The sequence below is a fragment of the Urocitellus parryii genome, chromosome 8 (genome assembly GCF_045843805.1).
Source record: "Urocitellus parryii isolate mUroPar1 chromosome 8, mUroPar1.hap1, whole genome shotgun sequence".
In the NCBI taxonomy this organism is placed as follows: Eukaryota; Metazoa; Chordata; class Mammalia; order Rodentia; family Sciuridae; genus Urocitellus; species Urocitellus parryii.
The window spans coordinates 34,552,278-34,573,490 of record NC_135538.1 but is presented as its reverse complement, the minus strand read 5'-3'; the positions used below and the strand labels follow the sequence as shown (position 1 = coordinate 34,573,490).

Genomic DNA, 21,213 nt, shown 5'->3' with positions numbered 1-21,213 from the left:
TGGTGTATGGCCTGCAAGCAAATAATTTACATTTATAAATGTTTGTTGGTATAAGAGGAAGGATCAGTAAAAGGATGATGGGAAGAAGAGGAGAAACAAAGACCTTAAATGGCTTACAAAATCTACATATTGCTATCTGTCTCCTTATAGCAAAAATTTTTCAATCTTAGACGGGGATGTGTTCATGTTTGGATTTTTTTGTGCTTATCTTGCTTGGTTTACTGAGCTTATTGAAATTAAAAAACTTATTTTAATTATTTCCCATTTAGCACATTTTAGGCCATTAGTTCTTTAAAAAATAAAGACTCATTCTTTCTCCTTTACTTCTGGGACTCCATCTATATATATTTAGCTTACTTGGTTATATCCTATAGGTCACTGATGCTAATTTCTTAAAAAAATATATCTTTTCCTATTCTCTAGATTTTATAATTTAATATATCTGATGTTATGCCATTAAATTGCCACTTTTCTTTCTGCCATTTCTAACTGGAATTAAGTATATCCAATGAATTTTAAAACTGAAACATTTGATTTTCAGCTATCTGGAGTTCTCAAGTTTCTTACAGTTTCTATTTCTCTACTAAAATACTCCATGCATTCACTCATTGTGAATGTCATTTATTTTATGTTGGATATATTTGCAGTACCTGTATTGACTTCTTTGTATGTCAATTTAAATACCTGAGTCACCTCAAGGTTTACTTTTATTGACTTCTTTTTCTTAAGCAATGATCACATTTTCTTTGTTTCTTTTTTAGAACTAATAATTTTATTTTCATAGGACATTTTGGATAACACAATGTAAAGACCCTAGATTTTTGTTACCTTCCTCTGAAGATTTTCAGTTGTATCCTAGTTGGTAGTCAGTGCATCAAATAACACCTGGAAATTGTAAGGCTTGTTTTTACCCTTTGTTTGGTCAGTTTGATGGAATCTCAAGGTGTTCATCTAACCATGTTGATTGAAACTCCAACTTCTGATTATTTTATGATATACTGCACCTGAAAATTGCTCAGGTGATTCAGCTTTCTGGTCATTGCTTTTTACTGAATTTCTTGGCATTTGCTTGAAGCATCTTTAATAATGGATTAGTTAAGCATTTGTGGGATAATGATATGTAGATTTTGGTTCTGTCCCTCTGTTAATATGGATCTTCTTCAGTACATTTTTTTTCCCCTTAAAACATCAAATTCTTCTAGTTTCTGCCTGTTTTTAATTGTTCTTACACATCCTCAAGATTCAAGCTTATCCTCTGATTATGTGTTGCCCCATGTAAGACACTGCCATAATTGTAACTACAAGGTTGATCAAATTTTTATTAAAAGTCAAGTAATGAATCTGTCCCTAGCATTTGGTACTTTGATACTTATAAAAATACTTATGCTAAAGTAAATTTTTAAAAACACATATTTGCAAGCACTTAATATTTGGGTAGAAATAAAATTTTATGTATTGAAACTTACAAGTAAAGTAATTTATTTCTATGATCATCTTAAAATTGTCTTAAATTTGATTTTATATTTATTGACTAAACAATGTACATTTATTTATATATTCATATATTTTGTATATGAAATACATATAAAATAATATTTACTTAAAGAGCCATTTATTAATCAAAATTATTACTTTAATAAAATTAAAAATCAAGGTAAAGTAGATATGTTTATAGAATCTCATAAATTAGAAGTTTTGCTGAACAATCTGATTAACTTATATTCTTCCAATTATCACAAGACATGATAATGAATTAAAAGGGCTTAGTTTACTAAAGCTCATCATTAAGATCATAAATCATATTTATGAGTCTAAATTTTATTCAATAGAATTTTTTTGTAATATGTTACTGAGGGTATGCTTTGTTTTGTTTTGTTTTAGTGCCCTGATAGTTCTTCTGGATAGAAAGCCCTCTTTCAAATTATTTACTCATGTATTCATATATCCAACTCCACTTTAAATGTCCCTTTTTTTGGAAAATATTATTTAAGTTTATTGTGTTATAGGGGTATCCTTTTTCTTTTTCTCAATAAGGTTCTGTTTGTTTGTCATTTTTATCACTGTGTATATTTTCTTCAACCCGAGTCCTTCACATTTGTAACCCCTATAAGCTCATTTTAGGTAGAGACCATGATTCTTATATTAGCTATGTAGTTCTTACTTCAAAATGGGAAAAGAATGAATGAGTCTAAAGCAAATGATGATTTTGGAACTGCTCTGTGATCTTAACTGATTCATATTCAATCACATGAGTAAGCAACTGTGATTTTAACATTCTGAATTATATTAGCAAATGAGTTTTCACTAATAAATTAAGTTTAATTATAAATATATATGAAAGGCATATTTTATTAGTGGAAAATGTTTACATAGCTATATATATATTTAGTAGCATTTCAGTATTTTCTGGACAACTAATTTAGGTATTTTTATTCTTTTCCTATTCCATCTGGAAAACAAATGTTTCATATATAGTATATGAATGTAGTCTAGGTTTATTTCATTAAAATATTCTAGCAGGAAAAGTTAGTAGTTACATTAATCATTTAATACATGCCAGATTCTTATGAGATTTTTATATATTATTCCTTTTAATTTTGATTTATGTAACATCACTGTAGTTGTTTTTATTACCCTTATATTAGAAGAAAGTAAATAAATCACACACAGCTTCACAGCCAGTAAGTGGTCACACTGGGATATAATCTGAAGTTTTCCTAATGGCCCAGGTCACATTGTTTCCTCTCAGGTTATGCAGCCTAACAGCCAGGAAGGCCTCATTATAAAATATGTATTAGAATATTCCCAATAAATATCATTGTTATTTTTCTCTGTTATGTTGACAATACTGTGGTGATAAAAGAGGTGCATCCTTAAATGCATAGTTTTTAAAGTCTCTTTATCAGGGATTTTCTCTACAAAATTCAACAAAGGATTAAAAGAGATGATATTTAACTGCTGAATGTAGGTAACAAATAAGTTTATTGTAATCTTCTCTATGGATAGAGTTAGAAGAACTTGATTTTAGAAATAGCATGTGTACTAAAGTTCATTTCTTGTAACTTTTCTCAAAATAATTTATTTTGTATTATTAAAACCAATTTGTCCTTAAAAGTGGCTGAAATGACAAATATTGGTGTTTTTATTACATGTGATGAAAAATATTTCAATATTTTTATTAGGTATCACCAAATTATCCAAGACCATGCCAGCCTTGTCATTGTGATCCCATGGGTTCCCTGACTGAAGTCTGTGTCAAGGATGAGAAATACGCTCGCCGAGGTGAGAGCCGCAGAGAGCCACTGCCCTTAGGAAGTCACAGGGAAGGCCAGCCTCCAGCATTTTCAGAACAACTCACAGTGAATTCCACTCACATGATGCACATCCTTCAATTTATCAATGTACCAGTTTTTCCCTGCAGGGACCAGATTTTGTTGTGTCGAAAATTAGTTTTATGTGAAATTATAATCTCTTAAAAGCAAGAAGAGTTTAGTCATTTCTTTATATATTATTATATATGGACAAATACACATACACACAGATATAGACACACTTGCAGAGTTATGTGTCTCTTAAAAATGGCATAAATTCTGAGAAACTTGTCATTAGGTGATTTTGTTGTTGTATAAATGTCCTAGAATGTACCTGTAGAAACTAAAACTTTACCAGGCAATATAATGCTATGAAACCACGACATCAATAGTATATGTGGTCTTTCCTTGACCAAAATGACATGCAGTGCATGACTCTTTGTGTGTGTGACTGTGTGAATGTGTGTGTGTATGTGTGCATGTGTAGAGAAACAGGGAGAGACTGTGACTCAATCACAAGTCTGTGATGTCTCTACATTATTTTGTGTGTCTCATTATTTATTAGACAGTTTGTAGCCTCTGTGGCTGCTAGTGTAAAATGGCAGCATTCACTGAAGGGTGTGTATGCTACAATGGAAAGAAAACAGGGAAGAGCATATAGTGAAATGGAAGCAATAATATGGAAAGCAAGAAGTGTACATAAAGAGCTATAAAAGATAGTAGTCATGAGTTAAAGGCAAAGAGGCTGATGTTCACTTAAGCCAAATACTTTGGGAAATAAAATCCACAATGAACTCCAATCATCAAGGAATCAAATCCCAACCTAACTTCTTAGTATAAAATGCTTGGGAGCTACTTCTAGGGCAGTCATTTGCCAAGTTTAAGTAGGAAATTCATAAAATGTATCTGGAGCCATTTCTTTATATATCAAGGAGTGAATTCTTGTCTTCTTTGGAAAGACTAAAATAAATCATGGCTACAATATAGGGTTTTTTTCCCCTCTAATGACTTTAGAGTAGAAAGACTGGCAGTGTTTCTCTGGTATAGTTCAGCCTACCTGCTTTCTTTATAAAACTGCAGACTTGCTTAGCAATTGAGCATTATATGCAGTCTTAAATCTTCAAAGATTAAAAGCTAATGTGTTTTAATATTTTAATAATGATTACTGAGGTCACTTTTCATTTTAAGACCCCTTCCCTTTTTCTTTTCTTTTTTGTTTCAGTAACAACAAAATCACAATGTTATTTTCAGCAATATCATTTATCCTCTGTCTCCTTTTAATAAGTATATCATTGTTGAAAAAGTTATGTAAAAATGTAAGAAAATAACTACAATGCAGTGGTATTTCAGCAGAGATACTACTGTTAACATTTTGCATGGTTTTGTCATAATGTATAGAGATTTTTATAATGCTTCTTTTTACTTTACATATGAGTTTTCTTATTATCACCAAAACCTTCTCTAAAATCTGTTTTCAGCACCTAAATAATACATTAGAATATGGTTATACCACAATTACCCACTGAATTTAATGTAGACATTATTATTTCCAATTTTTGTGTATTATAACCAATTATTTAATGAATACCATTGTATATAACTATTTTTCAATTGAAAGAATATGTGGTGCATGATTTAAAAGGAAGGGAATAAAATAACAGGCAATAGTATCCTTGTTGATCTCCTTACCTCCGATCTTCTTTCCAAATTTAACTATATTGAGTTTTTTCTTCTACTCAGTTCCTATAAATTACCCAGTATCTAAACAATATTCATTCAAGCATTTTGTCAATATAACATATTGCATATTGATTCCATATTGAAATGCAATAAAATGTGTTATTCATACCACCTACCTTTTATCCACTATCCTTACCTTTTTAATATATATTTCTTCTAAATATCTTCATTATGATAAATAGAAAGCTTAAATATTTTATAACCTTTTAAATTTTGACTCTATCTTGAGGTCCTACAATGACAGATCAGAAAAGTATCATCCTTACACTGTGCCTTGCCAGGTGTGGCAATTACATACTTATCTTTTCAAAGATTTTACCAAGTTATATTTGTGTCTTTAGATTAGTAATTAATTATTATAATTTAAAAATATAAGCATAATCAAGATTGGCATTATTATCATCATTGGCATTAATATCAGATGCATATTATTCAATACAGACACGAGTTGTAAAATTGGCCACACTCTTGTAATACACTGTACCTTCAGGCTTGGTCTGATTTCATAATCTCTTTAGGAAAGAGTCCAAGATGTAGTCTAATGGTTTGAACTACTTTATCAAATTGTGTCACTAAGCAGTAAAAGAAAATATATTCCACTGCCTTTTTGGCATTAATTTGATTACTAATAACATATAAATGTTTCTTTTGTGAATTATCTGTTTTCTTTGTTTTCTGCCAGTGTAAGGTAGTCTTAAGATTTTTAAAAGCCCTTTAAATATTAAAAATAATAATAGATCCTACTTGTTATAAACAATTTCTGTGTCTCACTGGTGTTTATAAGAATTTCTAACATATATTACTTAAATAATTTTTATATAATCAGCTCTCAGAATTCAGATAATTGTCTTTAGCTATAATCCTGGCACTATGTGAGATTATTATATTATAATAATATGTCCTATTTGTTATAAACAATATCTGTGTCTCACTGGTGTTCATAAGAATTTCTAACATACAGTACTTAAATAATCTTTATATAATCAGCTCTCAGAGTTCAGATAATCGTCTTTAGCTATAATAATGACACTATGTGAGATTATTATATTTTAAATGTTTTTCTAAACTGAGTTTCTTCCTACCCTTTATAATCTTAGAGATATTGTATCCCCAAATTAGATGAATATATTTATTTCCTTCATTTATGATTTCCTTTTATAATACCTAATTGATTAATCTATCCGCAAATGATTTTGGTAATTTTATAAGGAAAGTTTCTATCTATATTTTGTTTCTGAATGATTTCTTTTGTTTCACTGATATTAATACTATCTCTTGAAACATATTAAATATGATTACTTCATATTCTGTATATATTAGTAGTGCCATTGTTACCTGAGTCTGATTCTGCAGTTTGCTTTTTCTACTCACTGCTAATCATTGGAGTTTCATTTTCTAAAATGTTTTATAAGTATGTGTTGTATGTGTGTGTTGGTGTTGTGATATATGTATGTTCATGCTTGTGTGGGGTTGTCCTTTCAGAAGCTTTGAATTTGTATGAGATTCTCTGATATGACTTCTTAACTTATATAGGACCTAGGATTTTTATTATTGTTATTGTTGCTTTCTTCCTCCCCTCTTTTTTTTTTTGCATGGACTATATTTTATTAATTTGCTCTTAACTTTTCTGAATTTTGAAGGTCTATTACCTGTATATATTTGTTTGGCATTTTTTATATTTTTCTAACCAAAGACATGAAGGACAGGCAATATCACTGATGGTATTACTGAAGAAGATTCTAAGAGCATTCGTGGAGATAAAATTTATATTTTATTTTTCTCTGTATAAAAAATAAAAACAGAATTTTAAGCTGCATTTATATCCCTCTTCTATTTATTTGTATGTCCAAAATATCTATTTCCATGAATACTTTCAGTCTTTTCTTCAGTAACATGACCGTGACATTGTCTTTAGACCATCACTCCTGAATTGTTGTCTTAAGTACCATATCTTCATTCTCAAGGCCTTTGCCCATCTTGTGTTAGTGTGATGGGATAGGTTTTTTTATCTATCAGGATGCACAAGTTAATACTTATTCTTCCCAGTATAGTCTCATTACCTAAGATTATGTGGAAATTGCTATTTTCTGATTATTGTTATAATTTTACTGTAGCCTTGGTGGATGGTTTATGTAGTAGTTTGAAAGTTCATCTATCTTTTTTCATCCTTCATCTCTTGAAAGATATTTTTAGAAGTTGCAGATTATCATAAATGTAGCAAACTTCCTTTTGAATTTGGTACCCAATAGCTATAACTATTGATGGACAGCAAGAATCTAATGTTTGTGTCAAAATCAGCTTCTAAAGATTACTATAAGAAAGCTTTGAGAACCAAATTATGTATTTGTTTTTAAAATATGTGGTGCCTCTTTCCTTAGGTCTGGCACCTGGATCCTGTCATTGCAAAACTGGCTTTGGAGGAGTGAGCTGTGATCGGTGTGCCAGGGGCTACATGGGTTACCCAGACTGTAAACCCTGTAACTGCAGTGGCTCAGGGAGCACAAATGAGGATCCTTGTTTTGGTCCCTGCAACTGCAAGGTACATAGATTATTCTAGTAATGTTCCACGGTCAAGACAGAGGTGATTTTCTTTGGCTCCTCTGTTATGTCTGCTGGCATTAAGCAATTGTAACAACTTCTCCTGATAATATCCACCATCTATTCTATATGTAGTACTTTTATAAGTGTCCTTAAATGCTTAACAGGTTCACTGCAGCAAGATATTTATAAGTCATCTGTCATTTATCTAAAAACTACAAATATACAGAAGATAAGTCACCTTAACAGACTGTGTCATTTTATAACCAAAAGGCTTCCCCCATTGCCCTTATTCTCTGTTAATTGAAAAATACACAGCACTAGATACAGCAATTCTTTAAAACCACAATATATTCAAATCTGTTTCTTCACATGTAATACTTAAAAAATTCTGTCAAGGGTTTCATTCTGGATTTTTAAATAATCCTCTGAATTTTGAACCTAGATAGGTCTTAATATTCACACCATATTCAACTGTTCAGTTTAATTACCAAAAGTATAAGAAGACCTAGTGGAATTGATTAAAGACTCAATATTTTCTCCTAAGACTACTTTTAGAAATGAAATTTTATTTATTGTACATGCTCAGCTAATAGCTCATCATGTACACTCAGAGGGATGCATTACACCTGCAGCTTACACACATAGAAGGAACAGTATGGCATGCTCAAATCTAAAATAAGACATATTTACATTATCTATAATAATCAGCTCCATAATGTTCTGATCAGTGTATAGCTACAGTAGCTAAGAGAGTGAACAATTCTTTGAAAAAGTTAGTATGCCATAATGATACAAAGATAAAAATTACTACTTTTTTCATTTTTTTAAAATCATAGATGGAGGCTTACTAGCCTTACTAGTTTATTAGTCTTTTCTAGAAAGTTTTAAATATTACATGGTTATGGCTGATAGATGTATATCCTTGTATGTGTGAATTCCAACATTAAGCCCTGACAACATTATAAGAAGTAGACAGTGAGTTGTTGAAAATATTAGTTTTAATATTAATATTAGTAGCAAATATTCATTTAATGCTAAATATATATATTTTGAAAAAAGCATATCTAAAATATAAAGCTAAAAATTATAATGGTCGCATAGAATGCATCTATTTTATCAGGGGCTATTTAGTTGCCAATCTTGGGCTATTGAATTTGGAACACTTGGCCAACTTGCTGTCTACATAAGGAAGCAGAAGTCCATGAGGCCATGGTAAAAAGTTGTCAAAATTTACTGCAAGATAGTAAATTTTCTAGATTCAATACATTTTACTCCAATGTTATCTAAAATGAAAAATTGCTCTCATAGACCAAGGTTGGATAGCTGTCTATGAGTGATTAATTGCTTAAGGACATTTCCCCTGTCCATCCTGAATGCTTTTTTTTTTTGGGGGGGGGGCGGGGGAGGGGGTTGCAATTTTACAGGCTTTTAGTGCTTCTTCGCTGATATGTACTGAAATGAATTTTGTGTGTGCTTTATTTTCTTTTCCCCAAACTCCATAGAAATCTCTAACCTTTACCACTTGCGCAAATAAATGACAGGTAAGGCTAGGCTTAAAATCGAAGAGAAATGTCCTGAATCTATAGATTACAGGAAGCATTTCATACACCTACCATTTATAGACTGATGGTTTGATGGTGTGCTCAAGGAAAGAATCACAAAAGTGAGGGAGGTAGACCTCATTTTGTTAATTTTCTGTGGGAAATACACTCAGAAAGGCTAGAATAAGGGAGCTGTAGTGTTTGCAGAGCTCCCAAGGAAAGCTCCTTGGGCTCCATGTGCCAGCTCTCTGCCTGACTTAATGTTGTACTGAGAAGTGATTACCATCCTAATAAGAAAAATGCCTCCCACGAAGACACTTGAAGCTCTGTGCAGACAATTAAAATGCACAATAAATAGCAATTAAGAAATCATAAAAGAGATTGAAAAATTAAGTAAATAGCATCATTAAAAGAAATGTCTTTCAGCCAGATGATATTTTAAATAGTAGACTCTCTGTTCTTAAAAACAATTTGGGGGAAATAAAAACGTGTAGAAAACAAGTTTCACAAAATATCTACATAAAGATCACAGGCTATTTGTTCTAGCAGTTCAGATCACAAATACATATCATAATAATTATATCATAATATATTATAATGAATTCTATCACAACATACTGTAATGGAGACCCTATTGCTTCTTCTTTACAAGAATAATAAAAGCTAAATATTTCAGCAAACCACACATACAATTTCAATATTGAAAGAAATACGTACTAATGTAGAGAGAAAAGTGATATTTCCTTCTGTTTCGTGAAAACATGGTTTGTCACAGTGTGTCAACTGATCATTAAAGCAGCATGGACCAAAAAGCTATTTAAGAAGCAAAATATTTGAGACATAAATTCATATAAATTATAGATTTTTGACTGAATAGGAAGAATATGTGTGTATTCATGTGCATATACTATTGATATCAAATTTAGTAATATTAAATAAGTATTTACTTATAAATAGAATAAAAATTACATGTAAAATAATCTCTATAAGTATCATCTTCAACATGAACATTAACTATTAAGTACATGCATACCTATTTCCTTATACTATAAGATAATGAGAATTTTTTTTGTAATTTCATTAGAAAGAAATATCTCAAGTATGAAGATGTTTTATTGAAATGCTTCTTTATGAAGTCTTGAGACTAAATTTTTTTTCTAGTGTTAATTTTAAATGACTGATACTTTAAATGCCACACTGAGTTTATGTGGATGACCCCTTTCACATTTCTGCTATTTTAAACACCTAGATATGCTCCGTAACATAGCAAATGGGTTTTAAAACACTTTGATTCATTAAAGAAAAGGAATTTTCTAGGCATCAGACCAAGGAAGGAAATTGAAGTTGAGCATAAATTCAAGCAAAACTCAATACTGAGTGAAGTAGTAGGTGTGAGGCTTGTCTTGGTTAAAAGATGGTAACTAAAGTTTGGGTATTTAATACAAAGGACTGGACAGTAAGATTAAGGGAAAATGCAGCTGATTAAACTTAAGGAAGAATACTGCTAATAATCTCTGAAACTGAAAAGGGGTCTAGACCCCTGCAAACCTAGACAGGCAGTTTTTCTTTGGGATTGTGGGTAGTGAAAAATTAGTGCCTATCTCCAAACCGGAGTGCCACAGGGGAATGGAGTCAATCTTATTCTCCCTTATATGTCTGAATTCTCCAATAAATCAAGCAAGTGGTTTTCCCATAGGAAAAAGAAACAGAACTACAACTAAAAATGAGTTCACTATAGAGCAGCACAGTGCACAAGATAAAAATTACTACAAAAGGAAATTGGTAGCCATGAATATGAGAATATTTGTACACTAAAAACTAGAAAGCATAGTGTGAAACAAATCATATAATCATAAAACAGGTAATCCCTTTTGTCTCATAAATCATAAAACTAAAACTATGTTAAAATGTACCATCATTAAAATATGATCTGAAGATTAAAGAATAAAAAAATAAGAACTAGAAAAATTATATAAAGTAGGGTCCTATGTTAAAATACAAGAATAACCTGGTTTAGAGAAGAAAATTTAAAATATATATAGTCATTAGAAATAAAAAAATTAGTCAATAGATATTTTAGTCAGCCTTTCAGACTAAAATAGCCATAAGAAAAACTTAGAGAAGAAAACATTTATTTTGGCTCAAAATTTATTTTGGTATCGGAGGGTCAGGTGATGGTGGGTGAACTCCATGCTCTGGGCCCAAGGTGAGGCAGAACATCATGGCAGATGGGTGTGATGGAGGGATGCTGGGATGTTCTTGGCATCCAGGAAGCAGAGAGAGAGAGCAGAGTGGGGAACAGGACACAGTGGAGGTGAACCCTTCCAGGGAAGGCCCCAGTGATCTACCCCCTTCCAGCCAGAGCCCACCCGCCTACCAAGTACCACCCAGTCAGTCCATTCAAATTAGGTTAAACTGATTCTGTTTCAGCTCTCACAATCCAATCATTTTACTTCTGAACATTCCTGCATTAACCTAGGAGCTATTGGGTGATACCCTATATCCAAACTATAACAGTGGTTTAAACAAGAGATTAGGTACTACTGGATAGAGAGTAGAAAATACAGTCTAGAGGAAATTGCCTACCAAGTGGCATAGGAAGGTAAAGAAATGATTGAAATAAAAGAAAAGATGAAGTTCAACCTAATTTTAGCAGGGATTTTCAGAGAAAAGAGCAGATGATATTGGGTAGAAACAATATTAACTTTAGCAGGGATTTTCAGAGAAAAGAGCAGATGATATTGGGTAGAAACAATATTCAAGAAGCAGTATTCAAGGAATAGCAAAGGATAAAAGAGTAATCAACAAAGAAACCATAAATCCTTAATTTAATGAAATTAAACAAAACAACCCACCAGTAAGGCCCATAGAGAAACCTAATTACCAGCAAGAAAAAGAGAAAAATACTAAAATTAGAGAGGAATAGGGTAATTTGTGAATATTCACCACTAATCTGTCTTCATAGAAAGAAATACTAAATAATGTATGTGCTTTAGTAAGAAGAGTATTAAACACAAAGGTTTTTACTACATTGCAGGATACACGAATCAGCCTATAAAAAAACTGTAGCATTTTCTACACAATAATAACAATAGTTATAATAGCAACATAAGCTTTGTGATACCTAGAAATGTTTTAAAAATAGGAGTAATTTTTTAAAATTATTGAAGAATAATAACCTAAAATATAAATGTGGAGATAGTTGATAATACCAAACACCAGTGAAAATCTGGGGAAATGTAAATGTTTACCATTGCTAATATTAAGGTATATTACTAGCATAATTTAAGAAAACAATATGGCATTATCTAGTATCTTTGAGATGACAAAACCCTGTCATCCAGGACTTCACATTTAAACATTTACCCTTAATGAAATTCTTAACTGTATGTTTAAATAAGTATATAAATGATGTTGAACATAAACCTATTTGCTATAAAAAAAAGAAAAAAATATAAATATCCAAAAAATAGCAAAAGTAAGTTGTAATATAGTAAAAAAGTAAGTTGTAATATAGCAAAAGTAAGTTGTAAAATAATCCTTTGTATCCATAGGTTTCCACATCCTCAGACTTAAACAATTGCATATTGAAAATATTGTTTAAAAATTATACTGAATATGCACAGACTTTTTTTTTACAATTATCCCTAAACAATATAATAACTATTTATATTGCATTACATTGTATTAGGATTTATAAGTAATTCACAGGTTTATAATATATGGAAGGTTGTGTATAGGTTATATGCAAATGCTTCATGAGTTTATGTAAGGAATTTGAACATCACTAGATTTTTTGAATCCATGTAGAATCTTGTAATCAGTCCCCTACAGATAAGAATGAACAACTGAATGTTCATTTAATCTTATAAAAGAAACAGTTAAAGTGAATGAAATACGTCTATATGTAAAAACATTGATAAATTTCAGAAACCTTAGGTAAAGAAAACAAATGCCATCAAATTATCATTTACATAAAGTTATAAAACAAAATAATTCTATATCTTGTGGACACTCTAGAGAAAGAAAACAGAGCAGAACTTAGGTGAGATACAACTTTATATTTAAAACTATATCTGAAGCAAACGTAAAAAATGTAAAGATTGTTTACCTTTAGATGGTAGGTAGTGGATATCATATTACAAGTAATTTTATGATGCTTTAAAATAATTGCTAATTTAAAATTTCTATACTTAAAGGTAAAAAGAATTCTAGATTTAAGAGCTGAATGAAATTCTTAATACAACTAATATCAACCACACTATTGCTTTTACACGTATGGGGTTCTCTTGTACTCTTACTTAGACAATAATATTAAGGAACATTATCCTCATTATATTCCAACTATAAAAGCAAAAATAATGTGAGACAAAATTATTTGCAAGTTTTTATACATTATTATACATGATTGAAATTTCTGTCTTTTTGAATTACAAGTCCACCTTAGATAGCTGAATCTACTGAACAGAAATGCTCTCTGACTCTGGTGTTTGTTTATTTTAAGTACCACCTGCTAGAAATTGGCTCTGTTTTAGTTTGGTGCTATATTATTTATTCAAAGTCACTTGGATTGCAGAATGTGATAAATAATATAAGCTGACCTTGATCCATGTAGGAACATTGGCTTTTGTTTTTATTAAAGACTTAGTGAAAGACTAGAAATCAAACGTTATTTTCATCTTGTTTTGATTTGGTTTTTTTATTATACTTTCCATTAAGTCTTCTTAGCCCACAGGACTATGTGATCTGGCCTTGACTTATTCCTCTAGGATGTTCTTGAGACTCAATCATTGTCTTCCAGCCTTGCTCAAATTCCTTGGGTCACCAAGCCTTTTGTAACTCTGCAATCTTACAAGCTTTATTCAGACTGCTTGGGAAATCTCAGCTCTCCCCTTCCTTTGCTTAGCTATGTGCTTTTCAAGGCTCAGCTTTACCTTTACTTTCTCAGCAAAGCTCTCCCAGGTACATCAATAGAAATCATTCTCTGCCACAATCACTTTTACACTGTCCCCCTTTGTGATCTTTTCACAATTTGCAATCTTATTTTATGTCTGTCTTACCTCTGGGGATGGCAGGGGTCCTATATAATTTCTCCATCATTACACAACAAGAAGATAACATAGCAACTCTATATGAGAAAGTAGAAATCTTTAGAAAATTGTGAAGTTTGACAGTCAGTTCCATTTCATAGTTAGTTCCATTTCATAGTCTACTATAACATTGAAGTTCTGTACAAACATAAAGTATAACCATAAATGCCCACTGGATTACTTTTTTTGGTTGTTGTTTATATTCCTTTTCACAAGTACAGATAAGTTTTAATTATCCTTCCCTAATAGGATTTTTATGGCGTGTTAACTTTTTTATTGGTTTTGAATTTTCCTCCTCTTTTTCATTTGTGTATAGGAATGGTCACGTCATTTAACATGTTAGATTTGAACCTTGGGCATTTCTTCAAAGGACCTTCAATGTATATGTTTTATCCTGGATCTAAACTTGCAAACATGAAATTTTTAACATGAAGACTGCATTCAGAAATTTGTCTCTGGTCCCTCTTATTAGATGTCATCTTTAGGCCTTATTTTCATGCCTAGCCCACTTTTAAAAAGAATCCTACTAGATCAGTGCACAGAGAATTCCCTACTCTTAATATCCAAGTACCTTGACCTGTCTTTAACAAGAATCTTATTAGGTTGATTTAACAGGAATGCTACCTACTTTTGATGTTTCCTCTCAATAGTTTTCCACCCACTAACCCTTTCTGCTCCTTGACTATAAATCCCCACTTGTCTTTGCTGTATCAGGCATGAAGCTTAGTTCTATATTTAGCTCTCCCTTCCCCTATTGCAATAGTTTCTGAATAAAATGTTTTTATTATGTTAAATGCTATATGACTATGAGTCTTTTCAGTAATATTGAAACTCAACTTGTGAAAAGTAAAAACTAATTTTCATTTGTTTTCTTCATTCCCTAACCCATCAACTATTTGTCATCTAGCCTCAGAACACTGTGTTTAGAGTAAACACTCAACAAATACTGCCAATTAGCCAGTTATTCTTCCATTTGTTAACTTCTTTTAATACTAGGATGCATTAGAATGAAGGCCATAATGGAAGAAAGCCTGTAATTGACTGTATACCCCCCAAAAAAACAAGTACAACTGCAAAATTGCTGAAGCAATTATCTCTTTCTCTCTCTCTCTCCCTCTCTCTCTCTCTCTCTCTCTCTCTCACACACACACACACACACACACACACACACACACAATATCCTTAAATGTCACTGCAGATATTCTTGGTAACTTTGTCAATAGAATTCCCAGTTGACTAACAACCACAGATAAGCATGCACTGCAGAAGTTGTACCTCATTTATAACCAGGCAGCTTCCTGATACAGAATACAGGAAACTACTATGACTCTATTTCTCCAGAGAGACACTATACTGAGGAAACTATGGCAAAAAGAAATTGATGTTAGCTCAACAGAATTTTATTTAAAGAAATCAAAACTAAAAACAGCTAGTAAGGTGCCCACCCCCCACTCCTTCTGCTTCCCCCCCCCCCCGGGGAAAAGGAAACCAAAAAAAAAAAAAAAAAAAAAGAAAAAAAATGAAAAGCACTATAAATATTTTTGTAGGATAGGACATAATATATTTAATTATATAGTCTGGTAAGTATGTTCAATTGAGATATGTGTCTGTAAGCACCCGTTTCCTCTTAAGGGAATGAAAATTAGTTCTTGGGTGATGAAAATATGTTCATTTTATGTATAAGGCAAACATATTCACAAAATACATCTGTACATACAATGTATCTATAGTATTAAAATTTCATGAGGGATTATTATTAAAAAAAGAATAACTAAACAGATTTCCTTAGGGACATGATAATGAAAAATTGGTTGAATAAACTGAGAAAACTGGTCTCAATTAAAATGGCATTTTATTATCACAATATATAAGAATAAAAATATTTGTTATCTGGATTATTTACAATGAAAAATAATTTATTATTGGTTCATATTTAATTTTTAATATAATCAATTAGAATAATGCTCTAAAAATAACACAAGTAGAATATTGAGAATATTAATCTCTACAGTAGAAATATGGAGCTATTTTAGAGGCTTCAGTGTGAAAACTGTTATTGAATCTGTACATCAGAAAGACTCAGCAGTGAATTCTAAATAGATAAAATATTAAAACAAAATGACAGGAGCTGCCCAGTGGAAATGCTTGTTTAATAGAGTCGAGCCTAGTTTGTTTAAATAAAGAATAAAGTACATTTTTAAATGTATTAAATTATGTTAATAACTCTTTTTAAAGTTGATCAGTACAAAGAAGTGATGCAGTAGTAGTTAAAGGAAGGATAAATCTCATAATGATTAAAATAGCATCCAGACTGGAAGTTATAATGTCTCACTCTCCTGATCAGATAGTTAGGATCCCACCTGGACTTCAGGGACTGAGCCATGGCCTCTGCCAACCTTATAATATAAAGGGTAAATAAATAACAAAAACAGTGCTTTTACTCTTTGTGTTTATTTATTCATTTATTTCAGTAAATGGATTTTGATAGATCCTCCTGCTAGGGACATTCCAGTAAATGAAGATTTTGCTGCAAACTGGGCATGATGGCACACTCCTGTAATCCCAGGGGTTTGGGAGGCTAAGGCAGAAGGATCACAAGTTCAAAGCCAGCCTCAGCAAAAGTGAGGCACTAAGCAGCTCAGTGAGACCTTGTCTCCAAATAAAATACCAAATAGGGCTGGGGGTGTGGCTCAGTGGTCGAGTGCCACTGAGTTCAATCCCTGGTACCGCTCCCCCCAAAAAATAGATAGTGCTACAGTAGCCTGTTTTCACCTTATCATGAAAATCTTGAGATACATCTTCTTTGCTCAACCCTGTGGCTTTTCTGCCTCACTTTTCCTTCAGGGGCAGAGACGACTGTGGTGTCTCAGGATGTTCTCTGAACCCCTCTCAGAGCAGTCAGTGCATGTCTTGTGAAATGTTATCTATGCACTTTTCTTAGTTCCTTTGCTCTATTGCTTGCTCTTGAAGGCAATTTTATTTTCCTCTGATATCACCTATTAGACCACATAGAATAGCTGTCATTTGATGAATGAATGAGTCATACAAAGAATAAAACAAGAAGAGAAATAATGTGTGAGTTGTTTATTAATAAATTGACATGGAAAGCAAAAGAAATTCAATTGCCCAAAGAGCTCACCCTTAAAGCAGATGGTTCACTCTCAAGCTAAAAATCATAACATCAGTCCTGAATCATTCATATCAAGAGGAAACTTCAAGGGAATGAATCAGGAATGCAATCAGGGACTGAGTAACAGATGACAATGTTGATAAATCATACGAGTTTTGAAAAAGCAATAGTACCCCTGAAGACCAATACAGAGAATTGGGATCTAGGCTGCTAAGATTACACTGATAGCATAAAGATGCTAATTATATACAGATTGTGAAACACATTATAGAGGAGGTAGGAAACAAACCCTTGCCTCTATGAAGGTGTACACAAATGTCTTAAAACACTATATTCCTGTCTTTGAATTGTGCTATTCTCTATTGTATAACTATTTATTATTGCACTATAATGTTCTCTAGCAATCATCATTTTTTTAAAAAAAGACTTACTGTTAAAAGAAAAATTGTGAAGCACTAAGTAGAACATTATTTAGATATGCAGTCAACTATACACTCTTTCAAGGGAGTTTGTTAAAGGAAGTAGAACCTAATAAGATTAGTTTTCCAGATATCTATGTTGATATGTGTTTAGAAAGAAGATCTTTAGTGAATCCAAAGATTTTCTCCAGTTCTTCATCTTCCTACCAACTTCAAACGGCCCTTTAAGTAGGCCATGAAGAATGATATATAAGCAGGTCATATATACATTATATTTATTATTTAGTTATATTTCAGTATTTGCAGTAGAGCCTGAGAAAAATCAAAATCTAGCAATTTTGGATAATGAATCTACCTCAATCTTATTAGAAACATAAAAATTCTTGACAAAATAAATTTAATTTAGTTTCTTTGAGCAAGAATGGTTCAGGAATCAGGTAGTACTCAAAATTGGAAGAGATTCAGAGAACTCTGCACACTTATGTGGTCAATAAATATTAGAGGGAGGGAGGGAGGGGAGAGAGAGAAAGAGAGAGAGAGAGAGAGAGAAAGAGAGAGAGAGAGAGAGAGAGTATAGAAGCAACTTGATGGGTTACTTCTAGGCATTTGCCTTATTTGAACACTGATCAGTTGGCAGCCTGTAATTGGCTTAAGCTTAGCTGTTTGTGATTGGCTGAAATCTGACTATCTGTTACAATAAATATACTCCTAAATTAGGTTTTCTAATCATTGAAAAATTAAGTTGCATTTTTATTATGTAGCAACTCGAAGTATGGAGGTAGCCTCAGATAAAATTCAATTTAGCAGAAACTATTATTCACTATAAAGTAAATATAAGGTATAGACTCAGGAATAAAAAGTGGGAGTATAGATTTTTTAAATTGTACCATTAAATAAATATGCAATGAAATCTTATGTAAGGTTTTTGCAAATGCTGTAAAAATATGACAATCATTCATAGAGGGGAATGAATTGAATTGGGTGTAAAAAGAGTAGGATTAGTGTGAAGACCTAAAATACATCACTTCAAAAATTTTTCAAAATGAACAAGGCAAAATCACCACTTGGAGACATGTTTTTTTAGATGTAGATATCCTACATCACTAGCATGATGTGTCAGGGACCCTAAGATCAACCCCAGTTTGAATGATTTGTCAAGAGGATTCACAGGGCTCAGAAAGCTGTTATATTCATATTATAGTTTACTACTTGAAAGGTTGCAGATTAAAATTGCCAAAAACAGAAGATGCATAGGTAAGAGTTCAGGAGAGACCAAGCAAGCACAAACTCTCAGTTATCTTGTCTCAGTGGAAGCACACTGAAGGCTAAGTTCTTCATGCAAAAGTATGTGACTACTCAGAGGAATTGTTGTTCATTAAGGAAGTTCATCTGACTCTTGATGTTCTGGACTTTTACCAGAGGCTCAGTTATAATGTATAATGGCCCATATTACCAATCTTAAACTACCCAGTCTTCAGTACCTCCAGAGTTCACACTGGTATGGCATGGCCCTGGCGCCTCCAACCGGCCAAAGCCAGGCATTCTCCTTATAAAGTATCTGCTGTGACTCTAGGACCCAGGCATATGAAGGTTTATTGGTTATCTTCCCATAACATAACAATCATCATTATATGCAGGGTTTCGTACCCTAAACCTGTTGAGGTAACTCATTATTGCACCATAAAAAGTGAAAGGTTTTGTTGTTCAATGACTCACATTTCTTAGACATTTTACTCAGTGCTATTGACTTAAGTCCCCCAAGTATAGTGCTATTGATTTATCTCCTGCTGAGAAGTCACAAATGACTTACTAGTTCTTAAGGGGAAATGACAGGTCAATGTATATTAGGATTGCCTTTAGGATCTATAAACTGAGGATAGAGACCCTGGATTGCAAGAATCAAGTGAAGCTCCTAGCATATTGGAGTTATTCGATGTATTTGTTTTGAAAGAATAAATAATGAATGAACCTTCTACCTATTATGATATTCTTGTTTCCAATATCTTTGCTAACATGAGTCTCTTGTTCTATCCCTGCCAACTAGTTGAATTCATAAACCAGACTTAAAGTTTACGTGAAATTTCACTCCTGCTATGAAACCTCCTAAAGCTTGCAGCAGAAATTAGTACTTCCTTATGGTACACCTATAATTTAGTTCACTTCTGAGATGCAGTGACCACATTCCATCTTGCATTAGAGTTGATTGTGAGTCTATCTTGTTACCTAAGTAGATGCTGGCTTTTAAAGACAGAGACCTTGACTCGCTCATATTTATGGTACTTCGAATTTCTTCCCTAATGTGTTGCTTCAGGTTATCAAATTGAATTGAATATGCAATTATTTAATCATATTTTCAGGGTCATGTTACTAGGCTAAAAGGAAGCTAAAGAAAATGCAACTAATGTCTAAAATTTTCTAATTGTTGAACTCACTCTGAGTCTCAGAAAAGTGGTATGATTTGCTTTCAAATGAGAGTAAATGAAAAGTGGATTAGAGCAAGCACAGAAGAACACAGTGTTCAGAACAGCTGTCCTGTGTCCTCAACAGGAGAAGCAGAACTATAATTATAGCTATGTTTCATCCTTTTGCCTGTGTAATCTTTTGAAGATGCTCTCAACTTCAGTGCTGTCTGGACTTACGTGTCCCGTTAGGTCTGAAATAAGTTTTATTACTTTCTCTGAAATCATCTCAAAATATCTGAAATCGACCTTAAAAAAATTAAAACTTGCAAGAATGTTAATGCATTGCTTCATTTGGTGTGCATATCAGATTCTACAGTTTAACACATGAAACAAGAGGAGAAACACCCCCTTGTTGAGGCTTCCAGTGATGCAGAAGTGGTTGATGTCAATGGACCTTAGAAATGCAGAGCCAAAAAGTTAATTTTAAACAAGTTCTAGATTTAAGGAGAAGCTCTTCCAAATCCCTCCTTACATTTATGCCATTTTTTTCTATTTTACCTTATAAATTCTCAAAATTTTAACATACTTGTCTTCTTCCCAATCTTGACTTATTTAAAAATATCTTCTTCATCATCTATTATGTTCAGAGCACATTTTTGGATGTAGAAATCACCACCATTTGACAAAAAAATTATGAAGTCTGCATTCAATGTTGGACCAGGATTTCTTATTTTCTGGGATTGAAGTGTATTGGAAAATAAAAGTCAAGACACCAAGATCTGGAAGCAACACTTTATTAAATGGACTATAATGAGGAATAATTCTCAAAGTCTGAGCTCTGAGCACAGTGGGACTCTTATTTTTAAACATAAGCAAGTTTTTGGTACATCAAAGCAAGGGAGTGGGTGCAATTCTATTGAAGGTTTCATTCTACACTCCTTTATATGCATACAAGCTAGTCAACACCATGTGACTCTTTGCTCATTCAGCTTAGGGAATTTTACTGAACTAAGCATAAAAATTATTCTGTCCCCATTGC

General features: G+C 32.3%; 1 protein-coding gene across 1 annotated transcript in view; it reads left to right on the top strand.

Annotated features, from left to right (window-relative positions):
• Lama2 (laminin subunit alpha 2) overlaps window positions 1–21,213 on the top strand; it is a 555,405-nt gene that overhangs the window by 222,042 nt on the left and 312,150 nt on the right. Inside the window, exons 9-10 of the mRNA XM_077801650.1 lie at window positions 3,183–3,282; window positions 7,430–7,590. Of these exons, the coding sequence (XP_077657776.1) occupies window positions 3,183–3,282; window positions 7,430–7,590 (261 nt within the window). The remainder of the gene's footprint in view (window positions 1–3,182; window positions 3,283–7,429; window positions 7,591–21,213) is intronic.